This window comes from Haemaphysalis longicornis, unplaced genomic scaffold (assembly GCF_048455015.1).
Source record: "Haemaphysalis longicornis isolate Haplotype H1 unplaced genomic scaffold, Haemaphysalis longicornis Haplotype H1 scaffold_2, whole genome shotgun sequence".
NCBI classification, from domain to species: Eukaryota; Metazoa; Arthropoda; class Arachnida; order Ixodida; family Ixodidae; genus Haemaphysalis; species Haemaphysalis longicornis.
Window position 1 is genome coordinate 139,465,905 of NW_027526295.1, and position 21,678 is coordinate 139,487,582.

General features: G+C 47.5%; 1 protein-coding gene across 2 annotated transcripts; it reads left to right on the forward strand.

Moving 5' to 3' along the window:
- The first annotated feature begins 492 nt into the window (after nt 1-492).
- Nucleotides 493-15,799, forward strand: LOC144169271 (lysozyme c-1-like). Of its 2 annotated transcripts, XM_077698337.1 has the most exons (5): nt 493-832; nt 9,082-9,170; nt 13,132-13,192; nt 14,937-15,012; nt 15,572-15,799. In XM_077698337.1, exons 1-5 carry the CDS (start codon nt 703-705, stop codon nt 15,636-15,638), a joined length of 423 nt encoding a protein of 140 aa, XP_077554463.1. In that variant the 5' UTR covers nt 493-702; the 3' UTR covers nt 15,639-15,799. The 2 variants fall into 2 exon arrangements, with proteins under 2 accessions (XP_077554463.1, XP_077554462.1); XM_077698336.1 differs by lacking the exon at nt 13,132-13,192 and having other exon boundaries at nt 595-832; nt 15,572-15,632.
- Nucleotides 15,800-21,678: the final 5,879 nt, after the last annotated feature.

Here is a 21,678-nt window from a genome sequence, read left to right on the forward strand (position 1 = left end):
GTAGACCGTTGAAACTTTAATTCCATTGACCTATTTTTTTCCGGTGCTCCCCCTTCGTTTCTCGGTTTGTACCTAACAAACACGACTACGCTAAAAATAGGGGAAAGAACGGAAATACAAGCGCCCTTTGTACGGCTGTTTTTCACTCTTGGCATCGGCGGCGTGTAAACAGCGCCAGACGTTTTCGTACTCACACGCTTAGGGCAAGCTCCGGTTAAGGAACTTTAGACGGACCCAAGGGACGGCCCTGGGAAAAGCCCCAGCCACGCACGAGGATAGCTCACGGACGCGGCTGACATATTGCTCATAATACGCTCTGGCGCGCATTGCGTACTCGAACAACAATTTGGTAAAGCACTCTCTCATATCTCTCCCCTCGACGTTGTTCGTTCTTTCTGTTTTTGCGCCTTATCGCTGACTCCGCCGGCACAGGAAACGGCGTGACAGGCAGGTTGCTCCCAGCTTGGCGCAAACACATCCGTTCCGAGCGCAGCATATTTCGCTTCCCAAGGCAAGGGCCAAATATCAAGGACGGAAGACCAATGCCGAGATATCTTCGAAAGCGAAAGAAAGAGGGGGAGAGCCGGCAGTCTTTCCGGGACTTCTTTCAAACGGAGCCCGCGCGGCATAAGAGAAGCGGTTCTTCGACCGGTCGCCTTGTATATCGGAGCGCATTGCCCTGTCCATAAACGCCCTAACACGATGAAGCGCCGTCTTGCCGTGGTGATCCTGTTTGCTCTGCTGAGCGCGTCCAGCGCCAAGAAGTTCGGCCGATGTGAGCTTGCGTCCATACTCACACGCAACGGCATTCCCAAGAACAAGATCGCCGACTGTGAGTACCCGCCTTCAGTGGCGACTAGTGCTTGTGCAGTGCAACCGTTCTCAATATTTCTAGACAATGACAAAGTGACTAGGTCGCGAAGAATTCAAAATAGGAGCTCACCTCTGAAATGTTTTCTGCCAGAAAGTTAGCGAAACCGTTTTTTTGCCTCACTGCTACAAAACTGTTCGGTCAGCCTGGAACTTTGAAGTTTAACTTTCAATTATTTGTGGCCATGAAACTTCTCTTGGTTAGAAATTTTTGAGAAGGATTGCACACTTCTGCTCCAGAACAGACAACTTCCCTAAGCCCGTAATTGTGATGAGCCAGCGGGGACGTGCCGTGCAAGGTCGTCTTTTTTGTTCGGCCGGGAATGGCAGTTATTTTAGTAATGACGGCGCCGCTACGTGTGGAATACGTTGGTGCCACTTAGTTAAGTACGCTTAGCAATTGAGGTTACCCCATTCTCAACCCTCTCGTCGGGATTAGATTCAGAGTCAGAACTATCTGTTTGCACGAGAAATGTTCTCCTTGCTTTCGTCACAAATTAAATTGCACCCATCGCTGATATATATCTAGCTGTCGTTCAGTGTCTGCATACGCATCTATTTCTGGGGTGATTTCTGTTTTTTTTAAAGGCGAAGTCCGTTCGGGGCTGGGGCCGCTGGGGTCTCCTACCGTCGTCGTCGTCGTCGTAATCGTCGTTCGTCTCATGTAGTCACGGCACTAAAACACAAAGAAACTCGTTTACCCCTCGCGCTAGAACATAACGCGTACTGAAAAAACACCAGGACACTCGTTACGTCTCGCGCTAGAGAGCTTCGTGCTTCAAAGACAAGAGACTTACAGTAAAGCTGTATTCCTGTACACCCTAATGGGTTCATCTCCGTTGGCAAAAACGCCAAGGAGCCAAGAATACACTTATGCACTGCATGCTTCCCCCCTCACCAGGTTTCACGTTAGTGGAGATGGCCCGGGATTTTTACTGCAAAGTTACCGCCCCCCCTCCACCCCCCTTCCCAGTTTTCATTCCGGCGTCATCGATTTACTCGGCGCTGCTCCGGGCTCCTCCTCACCACCGCTGGCACCCCTTTCACAATTGTTTTCCCCCCTCCTCCACCGATACCGCTTTGGCAAGTTGCGCAGGCGGCAGCTAACGGCGGTATGCGTTTATCAGGTGATTGCGAAAAAATAAGCAGAAGCACGGATGGACGTAAAAAATGCACTTAGGATTACTACACTCCATAATATGAAATTTGTGCGGAGCACGAGTTGCAGACTTCTCGGTCACGGAGCATTTTTGCTGCCTCTCGGGAAGTGTTCACGTAATCACCGAACGTACGGCGGTGTGCGCTACTGTGCTGCTACCTAGAAGTGCGGCACCGCCACCGGCCAGCATGTTGCAAATCGTGTTTGAACCTCCAGCACAAATGTCACGTGGTTCGCATTAGCCCCGCACAAGGGAGCAACGAGCATGCTGTTGCATATCGTGTTTGAACCTCCCGCACAAACGTCACGTCGTTTGGATTAGCGGAGAATGGAACCGCGTCTGGGGAAAGTGTCAGGGGGAGTGCGCTCCTTGGTGGCGACACATGAAACGTGTGAAGGAAAGGTAGTGTGAGAGATTTCCGACGCAAAACCCGTATCGTGATCGATGGACGTAAAAAAATGCCATGTCACGCATTTAGGTTGGCTGAGACGTGAAATGACGTCATTAAAGTTATTACGACAGTTGCGACAACAGTCTGAACCCGGCCTTACACAAGCAGTCATATGCTTACGAGACGGGAGGGACACAGGCAGTTTCATGTTTATCTGCAAGAACAAAGTTTGGATCCGTCAGAGGTTCATTCAGCTAATTGGCTAGGAAATATGCTCCATCGCAAATAACGAAAAACGTTTGGTTTTGTGCACACCGGGAATTGCGTCCACCTTTGCAGGTCGTCCTTCTTCAAGGAGTGGAAAGGCACTAATTTTTCTTTTGAGAATTTCTGAAATTTGTGAGGAAAACCCATTGATACAGACACATACGCATTCACTAGTTGCAAATGTACCTTGCAAACGGATAAAATAACCACGTAATCGGCTTTTAGCTATCTGTTATCAACAAATACCTTTTCTAAAAAATTCCGTCATATTTTTTGTGAATAACAACAAGTAGAGACCGGAAATTAAAGCATTAAAAAGAGTATCTCGGGCGCGAAAAATATGCAGGCAAAACAATGTTTTAAAGCCACCAATGTCTTAAATCCAGCAACATAAATTTTTACACAAACGCGAATATTTCAAACGCAGATGCGCGCGACCTGTCTCTACGACAGGAAACCAAAGATGTTCTTGTGCATGATGGCGAAACGGCACCAACAGTTGAACATAGCCGTTTAATTGTCTCATACAACTGCTGGACTAATGGCGATCCATTGGCTTATTTCAATGAGCACACGCATTGCTCACATGATTATCAATGGCCAATGTCGCTTTCTCGAGCGTCACATATAGTGAAATAGACATGAGAAAAAACACTTAACAGCTGAGAATAACGATTAAAAAAGCGCGAATTTATCTCTGCCTGATGCAATTTAATTACGACAAAAGAAAAACAAAAACAAAAAATAAACCCAAGAGGGACCACGATGTATCAAGAGATTAACATGCTCTTGAATGTGGACTGTTAGGCAAAACTCCAGCAATTTTCTCCTATACAGTTATTATTATCCCAATTGTACGAGCGAGACGTCCCCTCACGGGCCAAATACACTTCTACACATTTGAAGAGCGTTCTTCAAAAGGTGTTCCGCTGCCAATTTTTTTTTTTATATTAAAATGCGTATTTTGAGCCTCCGGCAGTTTTAATTTTAAGGCATCAGAAAATGCAGATTCTCAGTGATGTTTCGTTGTCGGCGTTTCAACATAAGAGAGATCTGCTAACAATGGCATGCTCGATGCTCAACCGTTGAGTTAAAAAAAAAATCGAGTTAGATTTGAGTGTGCTTCTAAAAAAGAGGATTCGATGCACACGTACGAAGAAATATGTTTGGAGAGCACGCGGAATATAGCCTAAGAATCACTGCGAAAATTCTGGGAAACCATAGGAACTACCACCGTCTCCAGGTTTTTGGATTCAAAACTGTGCCTATTGTTTCTGAGAATGAGCGTCCCATTCCCCTGCTGCTGGCGGTTGTTTTCGGGGAGTTGGTTGGACTAGAGTGCTAGGTTGAACATCTTCGAGTTCCGAGCAGTGAAGGCTCGCTGCCCAGTAACATGAATAATAGCCTGAAACTGCACTAGAAAGCGAAAGGTGGGGCTAAGTAGGGTTCGTATAGGGCCGATATGGAAAATAGGCATTTGTAGGCATTTACACACAGACACCAAAATACGCATTTATAGGCACTTTAAGAACACCATAAGAGCTCTTCTTAACCTCTAATTCATGCGTATATTTCAAAGTGGGGCAATAGGAATGTAAAGAACGGAATCGGAATTTGCCTGAAATCCTGCCTCTAATAATAAGAATTCTGTCTAGACGAATCCAAGCACACGCTAAAAAACAATGCAGGGAAACTCAAATGAATCGGAGTGGTTACGGCGCAGCTTACACCCAATGTGGTGTTTTAAATGCAGAGCATTTCAGTAACTCACGATGTCACCCGCGTTGACGTCCGTAGTCGTAGTCCGCATCGCTCCCCGTCGGTCTGGCATTAGATTGGATTCGATTGGCTTGGATTGGCTTGGCTTGGCTTGGATTGGATTGGATTGGTTTGGATTTGGATTGGATTGGATTAAAGTGGATTGTGTTGGATTGTGTTGCGTCATAGCCACGCCACGTTGCGTCATAGCTGCTCCACGTTGCGTCATAGCCGCGGCAGGGGGTTCACGGCACGTTTCACGTTTCACCATCGACTTCATCGACAATGTCTACGCGGGAAGAGAAGGCGGCGCGGCGGCGTGCTGCGGATGCTGAGCGCAAGCGCCGCAAGCGAGCCGCCGACGCCGAACTTCGCCAGCGAGAAGCCGCAGCCATTCGTGAACGTCGGGCGGCGATGCGGGAGGGAAAACAAGCACAAAAAGAACAGAACTCCTGGTGGCGCAGTTTCAGGCGGGGGGCGCGCCAGCACTGCGAAGGCGGGAAATTTGAAATGCGTCGGGTGGTAGCAGCGAGCGGATAACGGCGCTACAGCCCATTATGGCGAATCAGTGCTCTGCATTTCCGACAGTTTTCACGTAGAGTGGAACGGCTGTAACTTTTTTCGGCATGCTAAAAACCATTGTTAAAGAAAAAAGTATGTGTGTGTGTGTGTGTGTGTGCGTGCGTGCGTGCGTGTGTGTGTGCGTGTGCATGTGCGTGTGCGTGTGCGTGTGCGTGCGCGTGTGCGTGCGCGTGTGCGTGCGTGTGTGTGTGTGTGTGTGTGTGTGTGTGTGTGTGTGTGTGTGTGTGTGTGTAGTTGGGGGGTGGGGGGGGGGGGGCATAATTCCTTGCACGTAAACTCACCTCCACGTGTTACCCTGAAAGCGACAAGAAAGAAAATGACAAGCTAGGTGTTGAAGCTTCGAAGTCTTCAGTCGCTTAGATAATTAAGTAGTACAAAGTGCGTAAAGATAGAGCAAGTATGATGATTGTATACTTTGAATACAAAAATAGAGTCAGATAATGATTGTATAGGCGTGAAAAATTACGTTTTTTGTGCAGTTAGAAACTGTTGCTGACCGCGTGCGTTGGTATTCAGTATAGTTCGCTTAAGTCGGGCACCACGCGTCACAGTTATTCGCAGACATAGGCGATATCCAACATTTGCAAATGACTCACATTTATAATGCAAATCCTTTGTTACTTGACACAATGCCTTTTCGAGCCGTCGTCCCATAGCTGAGCGGCCTGCACATCAAATGATACTTGCGACCATGGATGATAGTGGCAAGTATGATTGGGCCACATCACGGCAAAGTACGGTATTTTATAGGCAAATGAAAGATAATAGAAACCGACATTTGAAGGAGTTGGCAGTGGATGAAAATCTTGACGGGGCAGTGCGAAAGACAAATACACGAGGCAGGAAACACGAGACCGGAAGTAGACAAGACGGCGCCGTCCTGTCTGCTTCCTTTCCTCGTGTACTTGTCTTTTGCGCTGCTCCGTGGAGATATTGAAGACTAATAAAACAGCCATGTCATAAAACAGATTCGGTAGTAAAACTAATATTACCGAACTAAAACTTAAAACTAATATTACGGCAAAAAGACCAATAAAACAGGTTCGATAATAAAACACGCATGTTTCTACCTGAAAAACAAGTGAAAAGCGCTCGCGAGAACTTTGGATATGCTATGTATTTTTAAAGGTTAGTGTAAGTGGGTGTGGAGATATGATGGACTAGTTACCTTGCTTATGGAGTAAGCTCAAAGAATTCGCTCTAGTTAAAAAGTTGTAGAGCGCAAGAAAACACCAAAATACAAAGTCTGCAACTATTCCCATTAAATTAAAATCAGAATTTATGAGGCTGGACGCACCCGTGCACAGAGACCGACCTACGTCATAGTGGGGCAGAGAAAAGAATAAAAGGAAACAAAATGGAAGACCATAGTATTGGCTGCATAACTTCATGGTATGCGCCATTTTGTTATGGCGCAGCACCACCACCACCAGCCAGCAGCGATGGTCCTTACCCAAGCCCTGTAAATAAACCCTGTTTCACCACCTCAAACGCCTCAGCATCACCGTACCAATACACACACTTTACATACAAGGAAACCTTGGTTATGTAGCTAGGCGGGTTTTGCATGATAACATGGCAAAGTAACTGATTGCGCTAAATGTTTCTTCATTGCTCCGCTGCTGCGCATCACTATCACACTCGGCGTGACTCACATAAAGCCGGCCGGGGTTTCGTCATGCTCTGCTAGGTTGCATGGTGGCAACGAGCCGATTCACTTCCGAGTGCACACCAGGACAGGGTCTGCCGTTCATGCATCAATAAACAGCACCTGCGTGATTCATACTGGCCTCGACGTCTGTTAAAATAGCACTCGATTAATAAGGCTCGTGCATAGAAGGATAAACTTTACGTATAGAGATTCTCGCCTTTCTCATTGGTCGCCCCCTCGAACAGCTGCTGTTCGAGGGGGCGACCAGAGGCAGAAGTAAAAGCACAGTCCGCCCAATGGCCTGACGTTATCGTTACGTGCGGAGACCTCTCTCGAAAGATGTTCGTTAAAGCAGCTTTATATGTATTTGCCAATCAGATAGGTGGCTAAGAACTATTGCTTCCACTTCAATAGAAAAACTCGACAAAAGAGGGGTGCCATATCCGGGCATAGCGCGCGAGCCTGCTCCAGGCTGCGAGTTATTTGAAAATGCGTCACACGCAGGCACCCACAGACAGACAGACAGACAGACAGACAGACAGACAGACAGACAGACAGACAGACAGACAGACAGACAGACAGACAGACAGACAGACAGACAGACAGACAGACAGACAGACAGACAGACAGATAAACGGGGAAAGAAGAGATTAGAAGTGTAGGGAGGAGGGAAAGAAAGCAGCACAACGTGGGGGTCGCAGGATATTGCCCAGACGAGACGACTGGTCAGCGCGCCGTGCATTCAGTACCTCGTTGTGACGAGGAACCGGAACACATGTCCAAATTTCTATCCTCCAGCAGGACTTCTGTCCTTGGCCCTTGCGGGTATCGCTTCAAGCTTAAGATTGCAGCATACAGCTCGGGTGAGAGATGAACGGTGCTGCTTCACAAGGCGCCTGCTGCTCAGGGTGCTTAGGAGCATTTATTCCAGGTCACCTGCAGGTGCCGGAGTCGGAACGTCAAGCACTTTTTAATGACCCGCTTATTAGGACCGCCAGCGTGGTTGCTTGACTCTTTGTGAGCGAAAGTCAAGGCGTGGCGCAAAAAAACTGTGACTGAATGAGGCCTTGGTGTTAACGTCTTAGTAAAGCAGCCCTCCTTCTACCCCCGACAAAAAAAAAACAAAAAAAAAAAACAGGTGAAATAATGATTGACCATGAAGTATATAAGAATGTTCCGAACTACAAAAACTACTACCATGATTAATCCGTGGGCATATTATTCAGCACAAATGAAACCTCAGTTATACCTTTTCCTTATCGGCTTCCCTATCTTTTATCCCCTGAACGCCCTTCCCCACTGTCCAGTGTTGAATAGAATATCAGGCTTTAGGCTAAGCTAACCTCTCGGCATTTCCGCCCGCCTTTCTCCTCCTCCTCCTCCTCCTCCTGCACCTACAGAGAGAAAGAAGATGAGGAGCATGAAAGTGGAGGGGAAGATGGTGACGGTGACTAAGGGGGAGGGTAAGGACGGAGTTATGTGGCAGGGGGTATCAGACGACTGTCACGTTTCGACGAAGCTTGAGCGAAGCAGTCATATACGCAGCCCTTTGTGTATTTTAATAACCAACCTACCATGGTTAAGCACAACTACGGTATCTGCTTCTCCGACAGAAGTACCACGTAAAGGCCTCGCTCAAAAAGTACACTGTGGATAGGCACATGCGTGTCTGACCAGTCTAGAAGCACAAGGCAGCCTGGTTGGGGAGAGACCAACTGGGGTTTCAAATGATGTTATTTAATTCCTGCGCCAGTATAGCTGGACGGGGATCTTAGCTTGAAGCTGAATTTTGCCGTTTTGAAGCGACCAACAGCAGTCATCGACACTCGCGCTTATCTTCGTTCCCTTACAGGAACGTGAAGGCAGAAGGTATGCGCAAGTGAACTGTGAGGAATCCGTTCAGCAAGTTGTCACGGGCGCTGTCCGCCTGCTGTCTGCCTTGTCCTGTTAGCGGACAATGAAATGATTTGATCACATTTTCACAATAAAATACCAAAAAGCGAGAGAACTCGAGCACATGGTTGGTCAGCGTTTAAATGGTTGACGGGAAGCCCTCTGGCTCGGTTTGCTTGCCCTTTCCCATTTGTCGAGTCAAATGCGTGAAGCAATAAAACTGATCCAAATTGTGAAGGCGTTTCTGATGAAGATGCTTTAATATACACCAAGAAAAACGTCAGCACAGGTTAGGACCGCCATCAGTATCATGGGACTGAGGCACTCGCACCTACTGGCCAAAACTGTCTCACGGCGCTTTCTGTTATGGAATACTTTTATCATGTGGAAATAGCATAGAAAGCACGGAAATGTGCTGATGGTCTCTTTCAGCCACGTTTTTTTAAAGTCTAGAGACAACAGGCAAAAGTGACCGATTTCTTCTTAACATAACGGCTTTCTCGTTCCAGGGATCTGCTTGGCTACAGCTGAGAGTAGCCTAAACTCCAGGGCTATCAACAGGAACAAGAACGGAAGCAAGGACTACGGAATTTTTCAGGTTTGATTTTCTCTTCAGCGATTAGCATTTCGATTTTATATTAGCTTTAGCGTGTATAATTGTTAGACCGAATGCACCAGGGACGGATACGTACGCCGAACTTGGCGAACCCTGGCAGGTTTCTTTCGCTTAAGGTGCCCTCCGTCACTGAAATGGCTCTACTGAAGCACATATAGCTCATGGGGGGCTGTACGGTTACAAAAAGGACATACCCCCACCATGAGAATGTACAAAAAGTGTGTGTACAGGCAAGCAGCTTCCCCAACTACTGACATCGGGGACCACATGGTTTATACACAGCAACATTGTTCAGCGCAAAAAAATGTTGGGAATATTTAAGGGGGAACATAGGGGCGTAACCACTTAGTTAGTAGTGTTTTGCGATTAAATGCCCTGAATTAATTGCATTAGTCCCGTATGCAACCAGCGAATCTAGGTTTGCAGGAACGCAGACACACGCACACTCGAAAGAACAGGTTTTCAAGCGAGTCTACATGACGTGTCCCACGGCACCACCGCTCATACGTGCACCTCATAGTTAAAAGCCAACCTCTATGCAGCGGCAATCTGACGACGTAATTGCGAACGACGACCGGCGACGGGCTTGCGGTCATCGGCGTCGTGAAAGCGGTTATTCTCCGGCGGTATGACAGAGAAAACCAACCTCCTTCCAGCGAAAAACCGGCGACTAGGTGGCGAATGACGTCATCAGCGTTAAAAAAGGGGAATATTGTTCGCCGGGCTAGGCACCATACGAGCTAGATATTAATTAAGCGATGCTAATCTGGTAGTCGCCGCCGGCAGCCGGATGAACGACAGACATTCATTCCGGCCCATTTTCGTCGATGTGAGGAAGAAAAAAACTTCGCCCCGTATCTGCTCTTTTCGTTGCAAATGTCGACTTCGGTCAACATTTGCCAAGTAAATGCCTCGCTTCCCTTTCCCGCTCACCTCTCATGCTGTTCTTCTTCCATCGCGCTCCTCCCAAGGTAAAGACGCAAAAGCTTTGCTTAAGTCAGTTGAAATTTACCGCTCTCCACTGCTCCAGGCCGGGTGCCTCGAGGCCAGCTCTGCCATACGGCGGAGAGGGGTGTCAATCGAGGCGCCCTACTTCAACGTTCATAGAACTACGTTGCCCTACTCCACGTGCGTTCCAAGCGGAATGTGGAACCTATCTAGTGGAACCTTTCGTAACTGTTTCCGTTTGATTTCTTAAAATACCGCTAGAAGGTATAGTTGCGCGGGCGATAGCAGGCGACGGAGTGATTTTTTTGTGCAGTCGATGCAGTATTTAATTTACTATCGCAAAAATAATGCATCCACGAATATGAAAGTAACACTGCAAATATCATTTATGTGTTGATTTTTTACCTCATATTGGCGTAATTTTTCTTCTTAAACAATCTTGACAAGTATGAACATTCCCACCGCACTTGGACGCATAGATTTGGATGTGGACATATAAACCTATATTGCAGCTTCTGTTTCACTTTGACCGGGTGGCTGAATCGAGTTACCAACCGACCGAAAGACATACATACATACATACAGACAGACAGACAGACAGACAGAAAGACAGAAAGACAGACAGACAGACAGATAGACAGACAGACAGACAGACAGACCAAATTTTCTCGTTCAAGTAGCCCAAGAAAGACTATCGCCCTTAAAAGACACGTGTTTAGACTCGTGATAAAGAAACTTTAAACGATTGTCTGTTGTTCTTCTGCTGGAAGGCCGCGCCCTCACCGGAAATCAGAAGCAGAAAGGCCTGATTGGCTGAGGCCTCCATGTACACCTGGCCACTTCCGGCGGCGGCGAATGCTGACCACCCGATATCCAGCTACAACGTGGCTGGATAGTTAATGTTGCAGCTGGTTACTGTCCAGTAACTTTATTATAACTATATATTAAGTTAATCCTGCAGCTGGAAAAGACCGCCGCTGGAAAGGTGTTTTTTCGAAGCCGACGGCTGCGCGGCCGACCACAGGCATCGTTCGCAACTTTTCTTCGCCTGTTTTTTATAGAATGTAGGTTGGTTTTTAGGCGGTTTAGCTCGCCAAATAGCCCTTGCCGAGAGCGCACGGTTGAAGGCACGGGCCACCTGCGTGTCAGCCGGGCGGTGTGCAGGCGCAAGCTTGCAAAACACTCTTTACGCCATTAGGTATTGAGGGTAGTCGCCATAAAAGGGAATGTCGTTGGAACTCGTAGAAACATTCCCCATAAGAATGAACGGCATGTGAACCGACTAGTGCTGTTCGCACCTGAAACGTCTGGGATGCGTGTCGCATAGTTCTCCAATGAACCTTTTTTCCGGAAGCGATGTGCGCATACGCGGGCTGTTAGTACGTAATTCTAGGCAGTCGCCTCAGGCAATACAAACAGAAGAGCGCACCCTGAACTGGCTGCTCGAGGAGGGGCTTTGCATCCTAGCGCTGCACGTTTTTATTGTCTCTTTTTGAAGAGCTCATGGCGAGTTTGTACGTGCCCCCCCCCCCCCCCCCCCCCCCCAAAAAAAAAAAAAAAAAAAACGCTTACAAAGGAAAATGGCAAAGACGTTTGAGGCTGAACACGCTGCGATCACACGGCTCTCAGTGAGGGAGTACCAAAGATAAAAAAAAGTAGAAAAGGGCCCCACTGCAGATTAGCCTCTGGAATGCGCGCCTGTTTTCGTAGCATTCATGTGCAAGGTAGGGGCAGAGTCCTTCAATGTTTCTCTGGTCATGAAACTCCTGGCCAAGTTTCGTACGGGGACAAAGGCCAGGGGCGCCTCCGCAGATCGGAGGGAATCGGGCGGCCGCCGCTGCTCTGTAGCCATACCGGCAGGCCGGAACGCAGTAGCAGCATGCCCGTTCGCACCAAATTTTTTCGCCACTCACAAAATGATAAGTCCATTTGAGCGGCCAACGACACGTAAAGCGAACGCGCACTGCTGATAGGCGGCGAGCGTCTCTTTTATCTTACTCCGTGTTCCGTTCCCTGCCAAACGAGCTCTGACCACGCCCCCGGCTGCCCTCCGATCAACACCAGCGCCCGGGCGCGGCAGCGTATGAAGCTCTCCCATAGCGTGATGGCGAAGTTTCATGACCAGAAAGGCATTGAAGGACTCTGGTAGGGGTGACAGATGGGTTCGGCAGGGCCTGAAAAGCGAGAATGTTTTGTGCACGAGTTTTTCGACAGCGAAACTTTTGGGGACGTGCCTGACAGCCATTTTTTAGTTCGCCGTGGCGGGTGCTATGAGGACCAGTATTGGAAAAAGGTGCGTTAATAGCATGAATCCCTCGCGGGTGTTTCAAAATATTCTTCCCCCGAGAGTGGTAGGCACTGCAGTGACGGGGCAACGTCCAGTTCGACTTTCACCTAAAGCTGCTTTTGTTTTTACAACCAGGACCGTCACTTATTTGCGATAAGGGTGCCGCTTCCATGGAACCGGATTAGAAAAGAAACAAGCCACAAGCCACAAGTTACAGCAGCGGGTAACGGTGATTGAAGCACCGGCGCGCCGTCTCCATGTTTGAATTGCTGCGTTGCAGGCACGCCGGCACGCGGTGGAACGGGCATGCTGTGGCCGTAGCTGAATTACCGGTACAATGGAAAGTTGTGGCCGGGTTCGAATTGACGGCACGCCGGCAATTATAACACTTCCTATCCCGTCTGTATACATAATAAGGGATGTGCCGCGAGAATGTGGAGTTTTTAATTTGGGGCGCAGTATTTCCCTGCGAGCTGTGGTAACGCATGCCACAAAGAATACAACGCGGTATCACTCCCACTCGACACTCAAATCGCTAGGCAAGTTACGCATAGGAACATATATGACACCGACGCATAGCTTATGTGTTTCACCAGTGTCAGCTACATTTTGCCCTATGCACTTGCAATGTGCGAGTTGTGGTTGGTATGACCCTGATTCTTGCGGTGTCGTAAACTAACATGCACTGTCTTTTTATTTTTGTTCTAGATAAACAATGGTTACTGGTGCAGCCCTGGTCGTCACAACATCTGTAAAGTTGCCTGCTCAGGTTTGTATCAGTTTGCGTGGAGGAGTTGTAGTAGCAAAGTGGGAAAATGGGCCAGTTGGTTCAGAATCATACTTAACAGCGCGATAATCGGGACAAAGAGCAGAGGAAAGTACTATGCACACCGACTAAAAACTGAATGTTTTACTCAGACAGAAAAGAACACAGAAGTGCCAGTATTCTAACACCAATTTGCAGTATTCTAGAAATTCAGAGGCGTGACGATGACGCTTTGTTAAAAGACGAAGAAAAATTTGGCGAAAAGGGATTCGCTGTTATACTGCATGGGCATGTAAAACGACGTGTTGCCATAGGTTTACCCGTAGCAACAGTTGCTATAGGTTCTTCCGGCTATATAGTTGCTGGTCGCCACACCGTAGGTCACCGCTATATTTAGCTTTTCCACCAGTGGTAGCAGTAGTAGTATAGTAGGAAATTTCAATGAGCCATGAAGTAGGGGGTGCGGGGAGGAGGCGTTCCCCAGTCCGGGAATCCGACGGATGACCGGGCGACCGATGCGTTAGAGGCCAGAGGTTGCTGGACGCACAGGTTGCCGCTGGTAATCAGGTTCTCCCACAAATCAGGGAGGGGGAGGGCAAGGACAGGGTGGTGACGCCATTTGTCGTTTGAACTCATTATCATGCTCGAATTCACGACGAAGGTGACCAGAGTCTAGGTAAGATAGTTTATAAAGTGGAGTTTATAATTTCGGCCGCAGTATGTACCTATGGACTGAAGAATACCACGTGGTATCACGCCTACCCGACACTCAAATGGCTTGGCAAATCACACACAGGAATATATATGACACCGATGTTATTGCTTATGTGTTGCAGTAGGCTCAGCTACTTTTCCTCTGGGCACTTGCAATGGGCGAGTTGTGGTTCGCATTAAGTGGGCTAGGTCAACTTACATATTCACAGCAGAGTAGCCGGATGCTTTACGCTCTCACCGAATTGAAGTTTAATTAACGGTTTACTTCGACTTGCTACTGCTACCTTAGCAGACTCTGAAGAAGAGGTAAAAGGTATGGCTTCTTGAACGCACACAATCGACTGTACTACAGGTTCCCTTCTTGGAAGGTTTTCATTGGTTGCAGGATGACGTGGACAATTGTGGGCGTCCTTTGGGACAAAGCACACATGGACCGACGTATAGTGTTTATATACTACAGGTAGTCTAACGGCACGAGAAACAGCAAAACATCACTGCTCTGAACTGCCTCCTGTCTGAACACTTCGATCTGCTGATTTGTAACTGCTATTTTTAATTGTAAGACTCAGTTTGAGGAATTTAAAGAGGAAGGTAGACCAAGATCAAAACCAGGTGAATTTTTCACTTTGCGTTTAGCAGATAACGGTGATGATGCACTTCAGAGACTTTTTCAAATGTTTCCCTAGGGCAACGTTCAAGAAAAGCGCCGAAAGGGGTGCACGACATTGCAGTGTTGTAAATCGTTGCATGCTGTGTTGTCCCACGGTGTTTTCCGTGTTAACGCTGGACTTACAAGTGCCTGCATTCCCTGCGTTTCCATGCTGATCCGGCTATCGATGGTAGAGGCTGAAGGTTCTGTGTAATCAGGAAACACACGGCCTTTTCTTCCTATGCAACAGAAAGCCTCTGATGTAACACCTCGTAGCTTGACCATAAACTATACGTCGTGCACACAATTTCAAGCGACCAATTTGCAATTTATTTGAGGACTTCATTTGTGCAGTAATTCACTTTTTTTTAATTTCCGTCACAGCTCTTCAGTCGGATAACATCGCTCCATCCATCAAATGTGCAAAGAAAATCTACCAGAGACACGGATTCAATGCATGGTAATGTATACTGTGTTTGCCTTCAGATTTACTACCGCATTTGCTCTTACCTGAAGCGCACGTGCTCAGGCGAGCCTGGATTTCTCTATCGTACACTCCACATTCTAACAAAAAAAAGGTGCGTTTTCCATCATGGCGAGAAGAACCCTGATCCTCATCTCCCAGCCACTTAAGCTGTGTGGGCCCACATATTGACTTAGCGAATGATACTAGATAAAAAGAGGGGGGGGGGGTTGCAAGAGGGTAATTTGAAAAGTTTTATACCAGAGAGTATCCAGAGTCTCTTGTGAAAAAAAATGACCGCAACGACGATGCCCTTTCAATTCGCGGCTCTGATATTGGTCATCCACGTGTGCTTTGTGCAAACGCGTGGTAGCTGTTTTGCTAAAAAGACCCCATTTTCTCTCCTCATCTTTGCGTGTTTGCAACGGGAGTGTATCATTCGAGAAATTCTACACAAGAGAACTGTTTTCAGAAAAAATGCTGGTATCAAGAGCAACGGCAGCACAGGAATCTGAAGTGCTCCTGTTTGTACGCTTTTCTTCTTTGTCACTGACAGGTACGGCTGGAAGAACAAGTGCCGAGGAAAGAACCTTTCTTCCTACGTGAAGGGATGCAGATTCTGATTTTCCTGCCCGATGTGTGTGACTCGATGAAACCAAGCGGCTTGTCTTGATAAAACGCCCTTTCAAAAAAGGGAAATTGATTTTTTTTACATGTTGTCTGTATCGAAACACCTAAGTGCAATAAATAAAAAAGTGTAGCTTTTGCGCATTTTTTCCCTTTTTCTGTATTGTGTGATGAGTGCATGTACTGACACTTAGTAGTGATGACGAGCATTAGCAGGTGGTGGATTCGCGACCTTTCTTTCCCATCTGGGTGAGAGCCAAGCACTTTATGTACGCACCCAGTGCCATCTACTAGATCGTTTCTAATAATCGTTCTATTATTTTGAAGAACTGCAAAAGAAGCAATGCTGTTGCTGTTAGTCTTCAAAGCCAACTGGCCGAATTCCGGGTTTTGGTGCGAACGACTTGGCTTCGAGTCTCAATAGTGTCAAAAGTTTTGAAGTCTCCGGGATTTTTTGCTGCGAAATGTTCTCTGTGCCAACTTTTAGGTATTCTGGTAAATAAGGGTCGTTTGGTATGTTTTAGGTCGGGTTGAGGGCGGAGCGCGACACATCAAAACGTTTGATTAACGTTCTGCATCACACCGGAAGTGTCTGGATTGTACCTATCTTGGAACAGAATATCGCGGATGTTTCATGCCAGGTTTTGCCAGTAATGATGCAGGTAATGATTACTAAGCCATTAATCACAAAAAAGCCACGTCTAAGGACAGTAGCAATAGTTACGCACTTGACGTCTGGTCTCTCCTAATGCCTACTAAGCTTAAGTTTTGATATTTTTGTGTTTATTTAGGACCATCTTGCGGAACAGGAGCTCACATTAGGAAACAATCGGGTGGAAGACATTTTGGTTCAAATAAAGAAAAAATGAAAATGGTAGGGCAGGACACGGAATATGTGTGAACGACGGGTAGACCATCCGTTTAACGAAATGGCTACCCATGAACCGTACACAAAATGGGGCAGGCCGAGTACTCGACGGAGGGGTGAAGAAATAAAATTAGAGGGAAAGAACGCGCACGGCTATCTTACGATAAAGGTGGCTGGATATTTTTGGGAGAGGATGCTGGACTGGACACGAACAGGCTTTTGCTGTTTATGCTGATTATTATGATTAGTAATGCTATACTTTTGTTGAGAGAGGCACCGATGATCCGGGAGGAGAAAGGGTACCGGAAAAAGGGGTAGAAGAGCAATGCAAGTTTGGTGCAAAGTCGTCAACAGGGGGGGGGGGGGGGTGGAGTCCGATTCTCGTGAACCTTCGAGACGAGGATTACTTTTACGCAAAGTGGTAAAACCGGAAGAAATTTAGTAGACTAAATGGGTTAGACCCCAGTTCATTAAAAATAGCACTCGTAAGAGTTCTCATGAATATAAAGGTACAGTAATTGAAGAGGCTATGTCAACTGCAGGTGTAAAGTCTCCTTACTGGGTGTATTTGAGACAAGTCACATGATATTGTCTAACGTGGCTGGAGTTGGGGTATCCCGATAAAGACAGCGATGGGGCAGATGAGGGTATACCATTTGTGAACCACTTCAGGGATTTAGCGTTATTTGTGAAGTATTTAACAGCTTTTTTCCACATCTGACATGCTTACAGAATTTTTTCAATAAGTGAGTCCAGTCCAAATATTTACTTGCCACCGAATCATACGCGCCAAATAACAGCGCAAAAGTGTCAGCTGGTAGTTCGAATATACAACGCATTCATGGCCAATGAATTGCACACAAAATGCCCAAATTCGCAAAGAACGAAAAAATTAGCCCCATCTTCCCGAAGGGAACGCTGAGTGGATGCAGGGCATCTCGGGGTTCCGGTGTGTTTCCGTTGTTTTGGTAGAACTTCATCGGAAGAACGGAGTGGAGTGGAGTCAACCGCAGCAAGCGCTGAACTGCACGTGCGCAGCGCGCTACCCGATTTACATTCAAGGTTGAAGGAGAGGAGACAAGAGGAGGAGAGATGCGCAAGCGACGAGCATGCGCCGCGAAAGCAGAAGCGAGAACGCGGGAGAAGCGAAAGCGAAGTGCACGCAGCTGGTACGAGAGAAGAAATGGAGGGAGTATCGCGCAGCTGTGGGAGAGAGGGAAGGAGGAGAGTTGCGCATGCGCAGTGTGAGTGCGGACGCCGACGCGGGACATGTCCAGACTATAAGATGCTCCGCATCTAAAAACGGTCAAAGAATGCTGAGATTGTCGCAAAAAGTTCCAGGGAAGCTTCGTACACAAAGTTAAACTAACTGAGTACATAAAAAATGACGCAAATCGGTTGCGTGTGGAAATATAACTCCGGGATATTCCATTACGAATGCGTTTCAACAGAGCAGGCATCTCCAACGCAAAGAGACGCCGAAGACTCTGGCTGACAAAAGCTGGACTTAGTGGGAGCGACGTGGTCTTCGCCTTGAAGACGTGATGGAGAGATGCACTGAAGCCTACATTGTCAATTCGAGCTTGCTATATTTAGAAGTAGGGAATAAGCGAGTAGCAATGGACGGTTCCGCACGATATCCACTTTGCTTGCCCTGAAACAGTAGCGCCATCATGCGGCATGCAGTGAAACCTGGGATCGGCTGGCGCTGCCGCAACAGATGGTGAATGGTAATGGGGAGGCTGGTATGTTCCGAACTGATATTACTCCTAATGTTAGGCTTTCAGCTTGACGTTTCATCTAGTGCCGGCAGCTAGAAGTAGAATGAGGTTGTATGTTCTTGGCCCGTCGAACTAAGCGTTACGGCTACATATCGTTAAAGAGGTAATCACATGCGGCGACGGCGATGAACGACGCAAAAAACGTAACCCAGTGGGAAAAGCACACAGTGTAGGCGGCAGCGACAAGAGGAGAAATGTTTACAGAGGCCGGCGGAAGCGGCCACAGCGACGGGCCTTCGTAGTCACTCGCTTTTGACCGGCCTAAAGCAGCGCGCTTGCGAGCGACAGCAACGAGCGACAGCGACAGAGAGCATCCGTGACAGTGCATTAATTATTTTCGCTTGTCGCTGTCGCCCAGACTCTCTGTTTTGGTGTACCCGTTAAGTATTTCGCGCCGCTTGTCGCCTTCGCTGCATATGGTAATACTTTGAGCGTATATAGCTGTAGAACCAACACGGATATTCGGCTACGAACCTCTGTCATACGAACAGACGGAACGAAAACGACTCAAAGGTAAGGTGATGATCACGATTACGAGAGGACACGCTCGCCAATCGCCTCTAATTCTTTTGCATTGCCGAATCAACAACACGTCTTAAGTGTCGCAGGAACTTTTTTTATTCTTTCTCGGTGCTCTTTATTACTTCTACATTGTTTATGCTTTTGAATGACGTCATAGTAGCAATGCCATCGCTGTTTTCCGGCTTAATTTCAACTGCAGCCGCAAACGCATTCGAATGCCACAATAAATAAGATGGGTAGATAGGCAAATACTTGAAGAATCACCTGCTGGCTGCAGCGAGCAGATCTTGCAGTGCTGCTCTGTGCTGCCGGTAAGTACGGCTCTCGAAGTTTTGTGCTTATAATGTGTTCTGGTGCAGCGTTCCTGACAGGTGCAACCCTTGTCCGATATTGCCAAGCATGGAGGTCGGAGGTAGATTATGTGCCTCTGCCGTCTTTCGGGGAAAAGACATCATGCTGCTTGGCATGTTTCTAGTCTAGTTCTTGACACGCCAAATGTTAATTGCTGCTGCACGGGCACGCGGATTAAAACTGTTTACCACAAGATCACACGTTACCACACCCAAGTCAGCGTGTGAATTTAGATTCCTGGTAAATTCTACGGCATTTCGCCTCGGTGGAAAAAAAACAAACAAACTCGGAAATAATGCATGTTGTTGCAAGAATTCACGAACAGTGACAACCATCTGCCCTGTAAAAGCACCTTACGTGATCATTCTTGGGACGTCTTCCGAACACCTCTTCCAGATGTCTACGGGGACCCCTGCTGGCGACCGGTACCGCTAATTAATGGTTACCGGGTATGACTGAGTTAGAAAAACTTCCACTCCTTGCACCGGCATAATTTCAGTGCAAAATGAGGAGTTCAGCAGCATTACAATTGATTAGGAACATGAACGTTCTTCAACGAGACATCTAATGCACACAGCTGGCAACAGGGGACCCGCACGCGTAAGCAGTGCGGAGATAGCGAACTGTAAACGGCAATATGACAAGAAACAAGGAAAGGAATGAAGCGGACAGGACAAAGGAGCTATTAAGCATTATTAGGTGGTGCCATCGTCTTTGATGGACAAAACGCGAGCACCGGTAAGTACGTCGACGAAAAGTTTTTTGTGACTTCCGTATGACGTCCGCGAAAGATTCACCTTCAGCGCGGAGAGCAGACTTGCTTAGCGAGCACTCTTACTCTTGGGCGACTCATCAAAAACCTTCGGGAAAGAGAAAGGTATGCTCGAATTGAACGAACAAGATTGTGTCTGCAGTGGTGATCTACGGAAAGGAAAGGATGCTCCGTGGCGACGCCACACAACTAAACTCAGCGGAGGGACTCTCTAGCTAGGCGTAATCGGAACATGAGAGGCGATGTAGGTAGAGACGTGCAAAAGGATGAGGGTGTTTCCCTCACTTTATGAAGGATTTGGGATTGGGCTAATTCAGGCTGGGGGTGGTGTGCAAGAGGGTGTATAGGGGCAGCTTGAACAACTTGTTCGAATCGCGGAAGCACACAAATGCCTGATCTCGGTAGATGAGCTGACACACAAGATAGCAGGCGCCTCACTCTGAATGATTCGGGCTAACTGTTCGCCAGTTAATTGCAGAGAATATAAAAAAAGGTGAGGAAGTACGAAAAAGTGGCCTAGTTGAATTGTATTCAATGTTCATAACTCGGAAAAACGAACCACAAGGAAGACACAACACGAGCGCTTTCTGTCACATGTTTATAATAAAAAAAACTCAGGTCGTGTACTCCGATCCCTCAAGCGCACATATCCAGGCAACGCACGTGACGCTAACATGATCTTTGATCTTTGCATCCCGCGCGACCTCACTGAGGAATCCAAGGGAAGAATCCGCATTACAGTGACGGCGCTTGGATGGAGGGATAAAATGGCGTATTCAAGGAAAGCTCTCAGGTATGATGACAGCGGAGGAGGGTAGCCTGAAAATCAGTCTAGACGGTAAAATTTGAGGTTCCTGACAGTTGGAGAAAGGTTTGGAAGGAGAAATTATAGAAAGGAGCTAAAGAAGTTTCGAGTTTCTTTGCATGACCTTTGCCTGGCTCCTTGCTTTCCCGATTCCGTGCACAAAGGCCGGGTGATACTTGTCGCCTGAAACCTTCAGACATACAATCACGAACGCAATGTGCAGAAAGTTCCGTAAGGTGACAAGCACACAAACACGCTCTGATTTTCAGTTGTCATGATGCTTAGCGCAGCTTCAGTGTCCTAAAATGCGAGTTCGTTACGATTGTCTGGCGAAACGGAGACTCGAGAGATGAATATGAAAGCGGTCAGGGTGTTCGCTCATATTTAACATTGTTTCTAGCGAAGGCTTCTGTTTACCCGCAATCCTAAAATAAGAACACATGCATAAAGGGACATAGGGTTTTTCAATACATTACACCTTATTATAAGCAAATTATGGCGGCTTAAGCACGCTGTGGAAACGCAGTGCCTTTTTTTGAGTTTTCTATTCATGCTTCATCGGGGCCATCGCGCCAGGAGGGCAGGCCTAATTCACTGCAAGGCATGCTGTTGGGCTGCGAAACCCAGCCACATATTCAATGGCATGCCTCACTGGCACTGAGCCCGGTCTGGGCCCTTTCTCACCGTTCGCGAGAACGGCTCCCCACGGAGCTGGATCGTTCCGACTTCAATTAGAGGATTCCTCGGATGCTTGGAATGATGAGAGCTCGGACAGACATGAATAGAGAGGCCTTAAAATTCTCCCTTGCATCCCCATGTCCCGGGCAACCTCTTCCCTTTAGACTCTCGAGGGGCCGCGATGGAATCAATGGAGCTTCGCAGATGCCTTGACAGAACGTAGAAACGAGAAAGAAGAAAAGAAAACCAGTTCCCAGGA

Coding starts and splice junctions, on each gene's coding strand:
- LOC144169271 (XM_077698337.1), top strand. CDS start 703: ATGAAGCGCCGTCTTGCCGTGGTGATCCTGTTTGCTCTGCTGAGCGCG. Junction 833..9,081: donor CAAGAACAAGATCGCCGACT/GTGAGTACCCGC, acceptor TTCTCGTTCCAG/GGATCTGCTTGGCTACAGCT. Junction 15,013..15,571: donor AGACACGGATTCAATGCATG/GTAATGTATACT, acceptor TGTCACTGACAG/GTACGGCTGGAAGAACAAGT.